This window comes from Molothrus ater, chromosome 2 (assembly GCF_012460135.2).
Source record: "Molothrus ater isolate BHLD 08-10-18 breed brown headed cowbird chromosome 2, BPBGC_Mater_1.1, whole genome shotgun sequence".
In the NCBI taxonomy this organism is placed as follows: domain Eukaryota; kingdom Metazoa; phylum Chordata; class Aves; order Passeriformes; family Icteridae; genus Molothrus; species Molothrus ater.
In genome coordinates this window covers 31,688,499-31,703,083 of record NC_050479.2, presented here as the reverse complement: position 1 = coordinate 31,703,083, position 14,585 = coordinate 31,688,499, and the positions used below count along the sequence as shown (strand labels likewise).

The 14,585-nt window shown below is 38.8% G+C and overlaps 1 protein-coding gene across 3 annotated transcripts in view; it reads right to left on the bottom strand.

The window, feature by feature from the left end:
• MGAT4A (alpha-1,3-mannosyl-glycoprotein 4-beta-N-acetylglucosaminyltransferase A) overlaps positions 1 to 14,585 on the bottom strand; it is a 77,829-nt gene that overhangs the window by 38,167 nt on the left and 25,077 nt on the right. For all 3 annotated transcript variants that reach the window (XM_036384631.2, XM_036384612.2, XM_036384623.1), the window contains exons 3-5: positions 11,979 to 12,146; positions 9,305 to 9,445; positions 6,657 to 6,790 (exon numbers count right to left, since the gene is read on the bottom strand). In XM_036384631.2, coding sequence (XP_036240524.1) covers positions 6,657 to 6,790; positions 9,305 to 9,445; positions 11,979 to 12,146 — 443 coding nt within the window. The remainder of the gene's footprint in view (positions 1 to 6,656; positions 6,791 to 9,304; positions 9,446 to 11,978; positions 12,147 to 14,585) is intronic.

The window sequence follows — 14,585 nt, the reverse complement described above, 5'->3', positions numbered from 1 at the left end:
GGCAGATGCCTAGGAAAAAAAAAATGCAATCATAGAATCTCTCAAGCTAAAAAGGACCCAAAAGGATCATCAAGACCAACACCCAGTTCCTCAAATGACTACCTAAAACTAAACTATTTGACTAAAGGCATCATCCAAATGCTTCTTGAGCTCTGACAACCATGGCACCATGACCACTTCCACTGGCAGACTATTCCCATGACTGACCACTCAGTGAAGAATCTTTTCCTGGTGTCCATTCTGATCTTCCCCTGATGCAGCTTCACACCATTTCCATGTGTCCTTCGCTGGTCACCAGAGAAAGGACATCAGCATCTCCCTCTCCACTGACCACCTCGGGGAAGCTGCAGACTGTGATGGAGTCACCTCTCAGTCTTCTCTTCTAAGTTTAACAAACCAAGTGACCTCAGCTGCTCCTCCAAAGTCTTGCCCTTGAGGACTTTGACCATCTTGGAAATGTATCTAGACTAGATTATCTAGATTATCCAGATCTCAATTCTTAAATGAAATCTACTAGAAGAAAGACTTAACATTATTCAAGAACATCTTTCAAGAACACCCTGAGAAACAAGCATGCTAATCTGCATAGTGTGGTCATTTCATTGCTTACTAATTACAATTTTGTTTGATCTTTCATCATCCCATAGAACAGGAGTGGGTAATTTTACCATGTATTTCCTATAATGACGAGCAATATAAAATTACAGCCTTCAGAAAAGGCCAACTACACGTCTATTTGCCTTGAAATAGTAAAAGTATCATTACCTATATACAAGGCATAACATTTTCATAGGAAAAACCAGCCACTAATGTGGCATTTGGACCTATTTTGGGATATATATGCAGTGAAAACAAGGCCCTAAGGAATAAACATGCAGCAGTGGCTTCCAGTGGTTGCAGTAGTGTGTGTATATAAACAAAGCCTGTGGGAAAAGGTAGTATCATCTTTTAGAGTTCAACAAATGCAGCTGAAAAATAATTTTATTCAAGAATACTGTGTCTTGTTTCAAATCTGAAGTGGTGAGTTCAAGTTAAATACAGGGAAAGTGAGATCAAGTAGCAAGGCAAGAAACAGGAATGAGAATACTGTCATAACAACCAGCTAATGTTACATAAGCAAAATGCAGCCTGTGTCCTCCATGAGCTAATGACTTCATCTCTCCCTTAAATTCCCCCCTCCACCACATAGGCAAGACATTTCTTTCTGTCTCCAGTCATTTCTATGATTAACCCAATGCAGTTCAGGACAGGGTTTCATAATGCAAAAGCCTTTGGCAGCAATAGCAGGATTACAAGTCTACTCTTGTAGCACTCCACTCTTGTTTCTCCCTACCCTTGTGCCCTGCCTGTCAGATCCTCAATCATGAGAGCAAATATCCATATGGATTGTGCTGTGAACCACAACAGCGTGTCAAAGAACAAGCTGAGTTTTTAAGAAGGCCAGCCAGAGCAAAAAGCATCACATTACAATGCAAGACCAGACATTCAGATGCAAGTTATGCTGGTGTCATACAGCCACTACTAGTTTTGTGGAGTCTGAAAGAAAGCAGCACATACTGCCTTGCAGCATGGGAAACCTTTTGTTCTCCTTGGAGAAGCCATTGTTGAAATGGTCTGGACAGTTTGCCTTCCAGAAGATAGGCAGTTGCTGTGTAGTCTAAAGTACCCTTCTCCAATTTGTACTCTTTATTTGGAGGACAGAAGGAATTTTTAGGTCAAGGCAGACCACTGTAGCAAAACTTGATAGTGTTGTCCAAAGATTGAGTGCCAACTCAGTGCCAATTCAGTCCACCACACAAGTATGAAGTCACCTGCTACAATGCTTCTGAAATAAGATTATTACTGCTACTTCCCACCTCACAAATACCCTAGATGTCACCAGAGAGATCAGACATCTCTGCAATCAATAGTGATGTTCCCTTACCAGAAGGATCAAGTAGTTATTGTGGCCCAGGTGCACCTCAGCAAGCATTTCAGAGAAGCTTTTCAGTCATACAAGTCTAGGGCTTGGGGAAAGAGCAAAATCCTGAATTTTATCTTTGTGCTGAGATAGCAAATTTATCTCAGGTACATTCAAGTTTTCAAATCCTGTCAAGGATCTTTTCCTAGATCTAAGAAAGATATTTTTATCTGGTTTAATTCCTTATAGAAAATTTGCTAGTCACTGACATGAAAAGAAAAGCATAAAATCCTATGTTGGTGCCCAGTATCAGCAGTCCATACTCCTGTGTACCAAAGCTTAGGTGACGAAGGAGAGGGACTGCAAAAACAGCATAAATATCTCAAATTCTCACTGACAGGTAAAGCTACCTTTTCAGATACAAGAGATGGCAGTGTATCAGGAAGGTGTGTTCATCCCTATCAACTTTGAGTGAGATGTCCAAAACAAAGATTTCCATCTGTGCAGGCCTTTAATATTATTTGGTGTAGATAATGTATCTTGACATAACAGCTTTGATTAGCTTTGATTTTTTTTAAGTGTATATACATTACACACATACACATATTTATCTACACACTAAGATCTATCAGACTCTCTCCAACTCCAGATGCACTGTCAGATCTTTCAGGGGCTGGGAATGCACTCTCCAGGGCAGTTCCAAGAAGAGGCAGCTCACAAACAATTAGCAGAAAGCAAGAACATTTCTGTAGCTGGGATGATGCTAATACATCCAGGTTGAGAGCAAGACAATCAAAATACTCTTTTGTTTTCTATCTGGAGAGCTGCTGATCAGAGAGAACTATAATTCGGGCCCAGAGCAAGAAGAGGTAAAAATACAGCCTTGTTTATTTTGTGGAGAAGGTTTACATATTGCACTGCAGTGTCAATACCTACAAAACAGGTTCAGCAAGATTTGACCCAGTCCTTAATCTGCTAAGGCTTTGTTCATATCCATGCACAGGATGTTTCCTTGCTGGGTGCTTGTGTCACACTGACCTAACCAGGACAGAAACTCTTCCAAAGAATTAATAAATAAGATTCTCCACAGAAGGAGTACAGACAAAACACTACTCAAGATCAACACCTCTTAATTTAGCAGCCACTGTTTACATAAAGAGATAATACAATGATAGTAAAGACAATCAAGATGTGTAAATTTTTTCAGCTTAAGTGAAATGTACATACATGAAACAGAGTAAGATTTAAATCAGGAATATGTAAGAAAGTAAAACTTGTGGCCTAATGCTCCAAGAACAAATGGTTGGTCAAGTACTACCTAGTCAGATGTAATCAGCAGCACACAGAAATAGCAAAATGCTTTTGCATACCTGTAGTGGCTTCCAATTCTTCCTGAAATGATTTGTCCTTCTGATATTTTTGGTCAAATCAAGGGCTTATAGTCTTTCCAGCATGCATTGATTACTGTTTGTACAAAAGACTGTGCTAAGTGAAGTCTCTGATTAATGAAGTGGACTGACAATCTCTGATATATTTAGAACAAGTCTAAGATGCATTTTCTTCCTTGTAAATGAGACCTCCCCACAGAAAAAAAAGAAATAACATTTTGTTTAGATACCAGGAAAGTATTCTAATTTCTCTCATATTCAGTTGTGTGTGTATATGTATGTCTGTTGTTCCACTATGTTCATTTAAAGTATTTCAAAACCATGTTTCCCATGTTAATTGCGAGCCCTAATGAATAAAAACACTAGACAACAATTTTTACTCTGAGTTCATGATTTCTTAAACCTAGAGTCTATGGCTTAATCTGAAAACAAGTTCTTGTACAAAGCAGGTTAATGAGATTTAAATAATTTGTTTTCAACTCATATGAACTAGGAACTAGCTACATAGTGAGGGGGAACAAAAAGATTTTGAAGTATTAAGGAATAATGAATCATACCTATTTCTTAGTCATCCTAATGAATACCTGCAAATTATTCTGCCATAAAGTGATTTTAACAAATTGGAGAACACAGACATATGTCAGTAACTAGGACAATTGAATAGTTTACTGTCAAGCAATTCTAGTAATTATTTAAATTGGTGATTAGTTGTCACATCAGCTGAGATATTTCAGAGTTTCTTGAACTTCCAGTATGGAAATTTACTGTGTACAATTATATTACTGAGAAATATCCATACAGTAAATTAATATACGGATCTCTTTATTTAGCAACCATAATGCATCTATACTTACTAGCTCCTCTGTTTACACTGTTGATGCTGTTTGCAGAAGGCCATTAGCCTTCTAATCTGTTTTCTAGCAAAAAAAATGAAATTAAAAGAAATGAGTGAGATTGAACTACAAAAAAACAGGAGTATTAGAAGAGTTTTGTAGTGTGCTTAGCACAGAGATTACAGTCCACAACTATGGCTCCCAGCAATGCTTCTTAAACACTGTAAATTTGATTTCTCAAATAAAGATAGCAAGTAAAATAATAAAATCCTTTTAAAATGCTATTTTTTTCTATAATTTTCTTCTAAAACCACTTTTGTAGCCTTGTGCTCCCTTTTTTGCTGTTGCTACAAGCTATAGACAAGGCACAGATAGTAATTTTAAGCTTATTAGCAAAATTACATAACCTCACCCTATGACCATTTCTTGCTGTACTTAAACTGCACATATGTTGGAGAAGGCCATACCTTTTTTTAGAAACTTTTGACATAATTTTTAAAATAAGCATAGTTGGTCAAGCCTCTAAAGTATTTTTAAATAAGCCTTTATTATTGCACGTGTTAACGACAGCAATAGTGCAATGCATTTCAGACTGGGATATGCCACAGATAAGAGGGGACAGACAAGGCTATTTTAAAAGACACAGCCCTTCTTTTTATCTAAGGAGAAACAGAAGTCTACCAGAGGAGTAGGCCTTCCTTCAAACAGCCAGAGAAAATGCTTATTAAACCTGCAGTTTTCCTCTTGCAGAAGGAAACTGAAATATACAGAATAACTCAGAAAAAGCACAGCATAATTCAGGATGAAGTATTTAATGCACCATATTAATCATGTAGAGAGTTCCCTGTAGCAACTGCAAAGCAAGCTGTAAGATATTGAGCTTAAGAAAATAAAAACATTGTCCAAGAATAAAGAAGGAAAGAGAATAAATTGGATGGAATAAAGAAAAAGAAATGCAAATCTAGCGAGTGGTTACAAGAGAACAAAAATACAAACTTTGGTTCTTCAGATGTTCCCATACATTCCTGACTTGCCGTGCCCAAAACAGGCACCTGAATAAGCACACAGAACTGCTCTCAAAGTGCAATAAAGAAGTAAAACACAGGGGGTAACTGCTGTGTAACCACCCAACTCTCCATGGGCACAGGAGCAGCAGCTCCCCTGCTGAAATGTTCAGTTCACTGGTAGTCACTTCTGTAGAAACACTCCCAAGGTGAGAGTGTTCCACAGCACCTCAAAGGAAGGAAGTTTCCAGCTATGGAAAACCCAGGTACAGCAATATGGCTTGTCTAAGGCAACACAAGATGGGGCATTGGGGACACTTCACTCCTATTCCAAATTTTGCAGAAGACAGAGAATCCAATGATGACAGACAGACCTCATAGCTCAGACTTCCTTAAGCAAAACAAAAGAAACTTCAGTTTTAAACCTTGAAAATAAGCCACATTCACAGGCAATAAAATTTCTCCAACTAATACAGTGAAGAAAAACACAGCATTCCAGTAATTCAGAAAGAATTCTGTTCCCTGATACTCTCAACCAAGAAATGTTTTAAAAGAATTTTTTTTCCCAGAAAAACTGTATCTGTCCAGACAGATAGTTTTTGACTGGCTGTCAAGAAAGAGAAAATAGAGCAGTTTGCATTAGAAAATACTAAGAAACAATTCTCAGATAAAGGCAAAATGTTTACAAACTTTCCAATGAAAGTTTTAAAATATGTTGATAATAGAAGTATTAAAATGACTGATTTTCTACTGATTCATCCCTGAATGGACACCAGCTCACTAAATTAAAACCATTTCCAGTTATAATTGGGGATTTGAATTTTCATCTGTGGGACTTATAAAAGACTGTTTCAGCAGAGCACTACAGTTATATGGATGAAGGTCAAACATAAATATAAATTTCCCAGTGTCCAATTCAGACTTCTGAGAAAGGCATAAAGAACAAAATAGGTACATGCAATTCCCAGCATCTAACAGAATTATTTCTGAAAGTACTCTATCATTTTCCTAAATTTGATTTCCACTAAATCAGAGCCAAAGTGAACAAACAGTCCAACTGAACACTGAATTAATCCATTAAAAAGGTCTGGGCTTCAAACATCCACATTGTCCAGAAAATTAATTCAATAACAATCTGTGCCTCACATCTCCAACTGCAGCACTCGTTTGACAGAGGACTAAGCAGCAGCACAAAGAAAATGGAAGGAATCCTCCCCTACAACAGAGTTCCTTAGCCATTACTCTTATGTTGAAGGAATAACACATCTTTGCCACTAAATATAAACATAAGATTTGCAAAATAACCACTCCACTGAATCCATGTCCACCATTCCCCTGATAAACAGAAAAAGCTGGGCTCTTCAGGATTGTATCTCAGAAACCCAAGACTGACACTTTGCTTTTCCTGGAAGGAGAGAGTCATCTGTCTGCATCTTGAAGAAAAAGCAGATCCTCATCAATTCCTGAAAGGAGTGTTACTTGTGATTAAAGGCAGGTTAGAAATTGTATTAAAAAATTTAAGTGATTTTACCTCTCCTATAAAGACAACCATAACACAATCCAGTTTTTCTTCAGGGGACAGCTTATCAATAAGGGAGTGGAGAGTTTCTGTCAGGTAAGACTTGACTTTTCTTTTCACTGTAGGTATTCCCATTACAATGGAAACTGAAATCAAACAAACCAGAGAGGTACTTTCAGTAATTGCATACACAAGATGGAAAACAAAAATCTTGCAATAAGGCATTGCTTAATAAATGCAAAGGTTTAAAAGGTGGAGATTGCAGTAATTAAAAATAGTTTTAAAATATGCCACCCAGCATCAGGAGCATGACTAACAGTTAACACCAATTCTCAGAGCAAACACAGAAGACAAAAAACCCCAGTCCTAGACATGTCAGACTATTGTGTAGGTGTGATGGGCTGATGCTGACTGGACACTAGGTACCCACCAAAGCTGCTCTATCACTCACCTCCTCAGCTGGACAGGGAGGAGAAAATGTAACAAAAGGCTCATGGGTAGAAATAAGGGCAGGGAGAGACCCCTCCTTACTGTCACAGTCAAAGCAGATTTAAGGAATTTAATTTATTACTGAGCAAATGAACAGAGGGTAATGAGAAATAAACCCAAATCCTAAAACACCTTTCCCTCACCCTTCCCTTCTTCCTGGGCTCAATTTCACACCTGATTTCTCTACCTCCTCCCTCCCAGGAGCACAGGGGCATGGGGAATGGAGGCTGGAATTCAGTTAATCACACATGATCTCCACCACTTTTTTCTCCTCAGTAGAAGGACTCCTCAGACTCTTCCCCTGATCCAGCATGGGGTCCCTACTATGGCAGATGGTTCTCCATTAACATCTCCAATGGAAGTTCTTTCCCCAAGCTGCAGTTCTTCATAAACTGCTCTAGCATGGGTCCCTTCCATGGGCTGCAGTCCTTCAGGATCAGGCTCCTCCACTGTGGGTTCTCCACAGGGTTACAAGTCCTGCCAGTAAGCCTGCTCCAGCGTGGGCTCCTCTCTCCATGGGTCCACAGGTCCTGCCAAGGAGCCTGCTCCTGTGTGGGCTTCCCATGGGGTCACAGCCTCCTTTGGGCATCCTCCTGCCATGACATGGGGTCCTCCAGAGGCTGCAGGTGGATCTCTGCTCCATGGGCTACAGGGACACAGCTGCCTCTCCATGCTCTTCACCACAGGCTGCAGGGGACTCTGCCCTGCAGCACCTCCTCCCCTCCTTCTGCACTGACCTTGCAGGTTCTCACTCCTCTCTCCAGCTGCAATTGCCCTTGAGCAGTTTTTCCCCCTCTCTTCAATCTGTTATTCCAGTGGTGCTGATCTGGCTATTGGTTCCACTGGAGACAGGGAGAGCTGCTGTCCCCTCTTAGAGAAGTACCCCTGTATCCTCCCTGTTACCAAAATGTTGTCACACAAACCCCAATTTGGGAAATTATCAACAACCTTGGTGTTACTCAGACAAGGTGCACCAAGAGTGATTAAATTCCCTAACTGAAGTTTAAAAACAAAACTAATACAATCATTCTTCAAAACTCAAGTATTTAACTTCTCAGAAGTTATCTTTTAAAATAATACTGCTGAAAGCCTCTATTACTTTCCTTGCACCTGGTTTTGGTTCTTCTAAATAAACAAGTCCAGGACAACAGAACTGCATGGAAGTTCCTCAACGAAATTTCTTTTCTCTGATAAAAGCACTACAAATGCAAAGCAATACATCCTCAGCTACAAAGTTATTAACACCATCTTTCAGCAGGTCGTTTGAGTCCTGTGTTGCTTAACTTTTCCACAGTTTTTCTTCTGCACTGTACCCAGGGGCTGGCTACCTTCTGGGAATACTGCAGATAGCAGCAGGAATGCACTGAAAGGATAAAGCAGACTTCATCAAGTCCTAAAACCCTGAATTTCCTCCCTCTGTTTAATTAAATAAATCTGATTCCAATTCCTATTTTTCAATTCCAAATTTCTGCCATATATTCCCAGGAGGACATAATACAGACTTCACTTAAAACAATAACGAATGATTAGATTTTTTCTCCCTGAACAACAACATTGAAATAAAAGGTATTTATAGTCAGAAAAATAAACCTGTGGCCTGAGCCCACACATTTGTCATACAGGCATACCTTCTGTTAAAAGAAGGAGCAATCAAACTCACTGAAGTAATGAAAAAACACAAGCCAGGATTAACTACAACACTGTCCAGATTTTATTGATGCAATTATATCTGGTTATCTTAGTTCTCTCAACTTTTAATTTATATATTGAAATATACTGTTCAGAACAAGAGAAACATCAATGCTAAAATAATTATAACCATGCATGGTTGCCCTGCAAATCTGAAAAGCCAAAGGGATATACCCATTAGCAGTTCAGAATCTGAAATGCTTGAGCTTTGTTTCCCTTTAGCTACAAAAAAATTCATCCAAACTAAATACTTCTTAATGTGTACCTTAACATGGCAAGGGGTGTGACTGAGATTATGCAGAAAAGAGCAAAGCTGAAACCAATCTCCTTTTATCTCAGATTCAGTGTGAATTTAAAGGATTTCAATATCACACAAGTTAAATGAGATGTCCTTCATCTACCAAGAAATGCAGTCAATTCTTTTCCTAAAACTAGAAGGTCCTCCAGATATAAAACATGAAATAACCATCATATCAGCATACCTCCTGTCCTTCCAAGGCCAACCTGCACAGAAGGTTGAAGGCTTCCTTCATTTTTCAACAAATGAGGCAAATGGTAATAGATATTTGGCACTTGAAGAGATTTTTTACTTGTTAGCTCTTTTAACAGCTTCAGTGTCTCATCTGCAAACATACATGAAATCAGAAATGCAGAAAACAAATTGTATGAAATTTTAAGCAATAGTAAACAGTATAAAATTCCAAGCTTGGTCCTAACTGAAAGCCAGAATAAATTATGCACTTCTCTGAGTCATCATATTTGGTCTACAAAGAAGGCTTTTCTTATTTCATTTTTTTAAATAAACAATGGCCAAGACTATTTTGCACCTATAATCTTGTCAGAGATACAGTTAATATTTATTTGATTACATAAGATGTAGTGTGAATCTACAGAAGTAAAGAATGCTCCATTTTTCTGGGGGTGGTTGGTGATTTTGTGGGGTTTTTTCCCCAGTTAATCAAATGGGAGGCTTATTTCCCAAAATAATTTTTCACTGTTGCTTACAGAGGTCATCACCATCCAGCAAATACTACTGCAAATAATTTTTCAGAGCTATGAATACATATTGGAATATACTGCACATAGAGATACAAAATAAAATAGCATTAAACGTACAGTTGATATTTTGAGTAGTCCTAAAAAAAAAATGCAAACTTAATTTGGTCCATTAGCATAGAATTGTCATATTAGATTCCATTAGAATTATTCTTGCTCTTTCTACTGCAACTGCCTTTCAGTATGTCCAGGTGGCTCTCAAAGTTGCAAATAACAGTTTTTAAAATTACCCTGCTGGGTGTGTTGATTTTCTTGCATCAAGTGTGAAAACAACTCATTTCAAATGAAAAATATGATAGCATATGGATCTTTGGAAATTTATGGGCTTTATAATATCAAGTTAAGCAAAAAACTGTAGTCAAGGTTTCTTGAGATAAAATTGAGAAGCAAGGAAAAGAAAGCCATAAGTGTAATTCCTCTCAGAGTCTTAGCACAGCTTCTACAAAGATAGGAGGGATTTGTTGTGGATTTTGGTTCTGTATGTTTGGGGATTTTTAAAGCATTTATTTTTAGGTGAAGCTAAATTCCTAACCACGTCAATCCTCGCAAAAAGCTTTGTAAATAGATGCCATAAGTAGGTATGTCTATCTTGATAGACTCCAATACAGGAACATTTTACTTTTCCTGCTAACATTTCTTTACCTTCAACTGCAAAGCCTGGACTAAATTCTGTCCAAGTATGACAGCTCTTGTCTGAATGAATAAGGATCTACACAAAACAATCTGGAATTCTTTCAGCTTCAAAGAGAGCAAAGAGTATTATGTATACTTAAGTGTATTAAGCTTAATAAAAACCTATCTAATCCTATGTTCTGAGCACAAAAGCTCAGTAATTCAGATGGCTTCCCATTATGGCTCTACATGAAAAAAAGTGCATGTCCATCCCAGCTGGGATCCAGACATGGTAGAATGTTAAATGAATTAGTACTTTCAGCTGCATCAGAATAGAATAACTCCTTATAAACATATTGCCTAAAAGCAAGCTAAGTCAATTTTAGAAACAAATGTGGCAATAACTTAATCCTAAATCCAGAATCAAAATTATTTGACCTCCTCCACGCTTTACTTTAAAAGCAAAACAACACACATAAAATAGAAAGACAAGATTTATAGACCATGCTAAATGTAACCTTTATCTGTGCGATTCCTGGAGATCCAGGGAACTACTGAGATCAGGCCATTAGTGTCAGACAGCAATTCATGAGTGGCATCAACATTGGAGCCTATAATTATAACCATTTCCCAACCAAAAAAAAACCTATTGAAAATTGTAAATCACAGCACAAAGGCAAGTAGACAACAAATTCAAAAAAATCTTGTTCCAGGCTTTTGAATTGCAAAACTCTTCGAGTTTCAACTCCTTATAGACCAACTCCTCAAGACCAATACAGTGAAATTTCTGCAACCTACCAAGTCAGACCTCTTGACAGAAAATTTGTACTTATTTGTTATTCATTTTCCATCCACAAAAATCAGAGCAACAAAACAGTAACAGTGTGATTTTAGAAGTCAACATCAATAGTCTGGTGAATATTGCCGTGTTTTTCTCTAATATTGCCAAACAGCCTTCTGTAAATCTGACTATCAGTCTCCAAAATGGATAAAAACTTATGGAAGATTTTACCAGTTTAATCACTAGTTATTGAAAAGGCCATTTCCTGTACTTGTTACAAATCATTAGCAATACTTTAGTCTAGATTATTTAATATTTTCCAGTTGACTTTTAAGCTTATTTTAACTGCTTGAAGTTCATCAATTTCTTCTGTTTGCTCACTTTTCCCCTCTGACTCTATTTAAAAAGTGATGTAAATTAATCATCAAAATATATTCAACCTAATAGATAAGTAACCAGAAGTTCCAAACTTTGGGAGCTATGTATGGAGTAAGTAATTCTTATGACTTTAGGGACTGAATAAGGGTGGGTGAATCATTAAGGACAACAACTGGAAAAAACAAACCAAAACACCCACATCAGATACAACTTTATTCACACTGCTGAACAGTTTCATTAACCTGTCTTGGGAGCAATTTCTTATTCTAGAGTAATAACAAGAAATATTGGCATTGCAGAGTTATAAAAAAATATTTTGGAGCACGTACCTGAAAAATTATTCATGGCATTCTTACTGCCGTTGGTCTCTGCCACGGCCCTCCTGAACTGCTCCAGGATGGCGTTGAGCTCGGAGGAGCGCTGCAGCGTGCGGTGCTCGGCGATGCGCAGGCGCTCCTTCAACGCGTGGAACTCCCGCTGATAGGCAAGCAACTTTTCTGGGGAGAAAAGCCACGATCCAGGTTATTTGTGGAAACCAACACCTACTGGCAGATCTGACCAGCAGCTAATGCTGCTCACCTGGGCAGCACCTGGAATGCTTCCAGGAAGGCAGAGCCCGGTATGGCCCCACCTGAGGGCCCCAGCACCCAACGCGAGAGGGGGATGGTGGATACTGCTGCCTATTATCCAACAAGTATCTCCTGTGGAAGAGCCAGCTGGATTAACGTTCAGGCAGTGCAGTCAGACTCACACACCACAACTGGCTCAGCAAGAGAGGCAAGAAGGGTCTTTCTGAAGGAGTTAATTCCAGCAAGATTTATTGCAAGGAAGCCAAAGGGAGCGCAGGTGAAAAACGAGGGCTACCATGGGCTCTGGACAGCTTCAGAATGGGAAGGGATGGGGGCAGAACTGAGGGCAGGGCAAAGGGGATTGGTCTCCAGGGGTAGCAGCCACCAGGGGTACCCAAGCAGTGAGGAAACAGGGAAGGGAGAAACCAGGGTAGTTTGTAAAACATGGGCAGAGGTCCATGAGGGAGTCTCATCTGTCCCACAGGAGGAATGAACTCTATGGTAAGTCTTTCCAAGGCAAAGCCCTTGGGAATTGGCTGATGGGAGGGAGTTCATGGGATGCTACAATAGGCAATCAACTTTTCTGGGGAGAAAAACCACAATCCAGGTTATTTGTGGAAACAAACACCTGCTGACAGATCCGACCAGCATCAAACACTGCTCAGCTTGGCAGCACCTGGAAGGCTCCCAGGAAGGCCCCACCTGGGCAGCTGGGTGCCAGCACCCACCCAGCACAGCGAGGGAACAGCTGCACACACCAGGATGGGGACAGGCATGGAGGGGGATGCCCCTCACCACAGCCACAGAGCAGGGACACCCTGAGCACCCAGCACAAGGCAGTTCTGAACCATTTCTTGGAACAAGAATGCCCACAAACCATTTCTTTTAAGAAGCCACACAGCAGTGGCCTCTTACAAAAGCCCAGGTTACGTCTTGTGAAAGACCTCTCTGAATACTTTGTAAGGATGAGTGGAACTTGACAGTACTTCAGATATATCAATTTTAAACCCAAGTTTTAACTTAATATTATGGTCAGTGCCTGAGAACTGAAGAACAAATTTTTTTACCAAAATTCTGTTGATGTTGATACATTCACATACTCTTGAAAGGGGACCAAAAGGGAAACATCAAAACTGATTTGCTGATATATTCCCTTTTCCCTCGACACCCAGTAAAGTAAGTGGGCCTAGATTTTGTACCATTCCTTCTTCCCATTGGTAATTTCTTCAAATCTTCTGCTCACTATCATCACTATCACCCTCCTTCAACCAATATACAGACTAGAGTATTTTAAGTGAATTTGTAACTCAATCAGCCACTCAGCTGACATCCACAGACATATCTCTCTTGTTGTTTACCTATCCATTCCCAGACTTTTCATATTGCAATGGCAGGGAAGCAGAAGTTTAGCAAGCAATTTGAAACCCTTCCTGTCGCTATATTACATAACACACAGGGCAAAAAAGGAATTAGAGTCAACTTCCCTTGTTAATAAGGCTGCTTTTCCTCCAAATTCTTTCAATTTACATTTATTTTCCTCCTTTTTTTGGTAGTTGGGATGTACTGCTCCAATTATATTTAGAAAACTTAATTAAGTAAAATGCCCTCTGTTCTGAAGATGGAAAAATAAAAACATGGTTCACTATCTCTTAAAAACATCTCCTTTGCCAGCTTTATTTTGCTTCTTTCATTAAAACCAAATGATTATTGCTTTTGTGCCAACAAACCTAGAACACAGCTGCTGGCCCACACCACAGTGCTAGGCACACTATACACTGCTGACTGAATCCAGGCTGCTCTTTGAAATAGGAATTGATGCTTTAGTCAGCAGCACTTAGAAGACTGGGAAAATTTTTTGAAGTTTCTGGCATGAAGGCCATTCTTATTTGCCAATGATAACTAACAAAGTAGTTCAGTTCTGATGCTTCCAGTGAACTGTACTGGTATTGCATTCATGGTACTGGAGACCTCAAAAGCATTAATTCCTTTGAGAAATACTAGACAAGTATTTGTTGCTTCAACCAGACATATCTAGGTTAAGGAGGCTGCTCTAAAAGACACACAAACTCTGGGCACCTAACCTTCACAAATATACAGTGATTTTTTTTCAATTAGGCACAATATTCTTCAGTGAAATGTAATGAAAAAATCCTAAGATTAAAAATACAATAAAATTTTTAAATCTACTACCCTATGAATATTTTTCTAGTTATTTATGTAAAATGAAAGAAAAAATAATTCTTTATTTATGTGAACTTACATGACCTAAAACATTTACATCTCTAACACTAGTAGAGCACTTTACATGTTTTTGGAGATTAATGTGTAATTTGGCATTTTGGTACTTGTTTTATGATATGGCTGCCT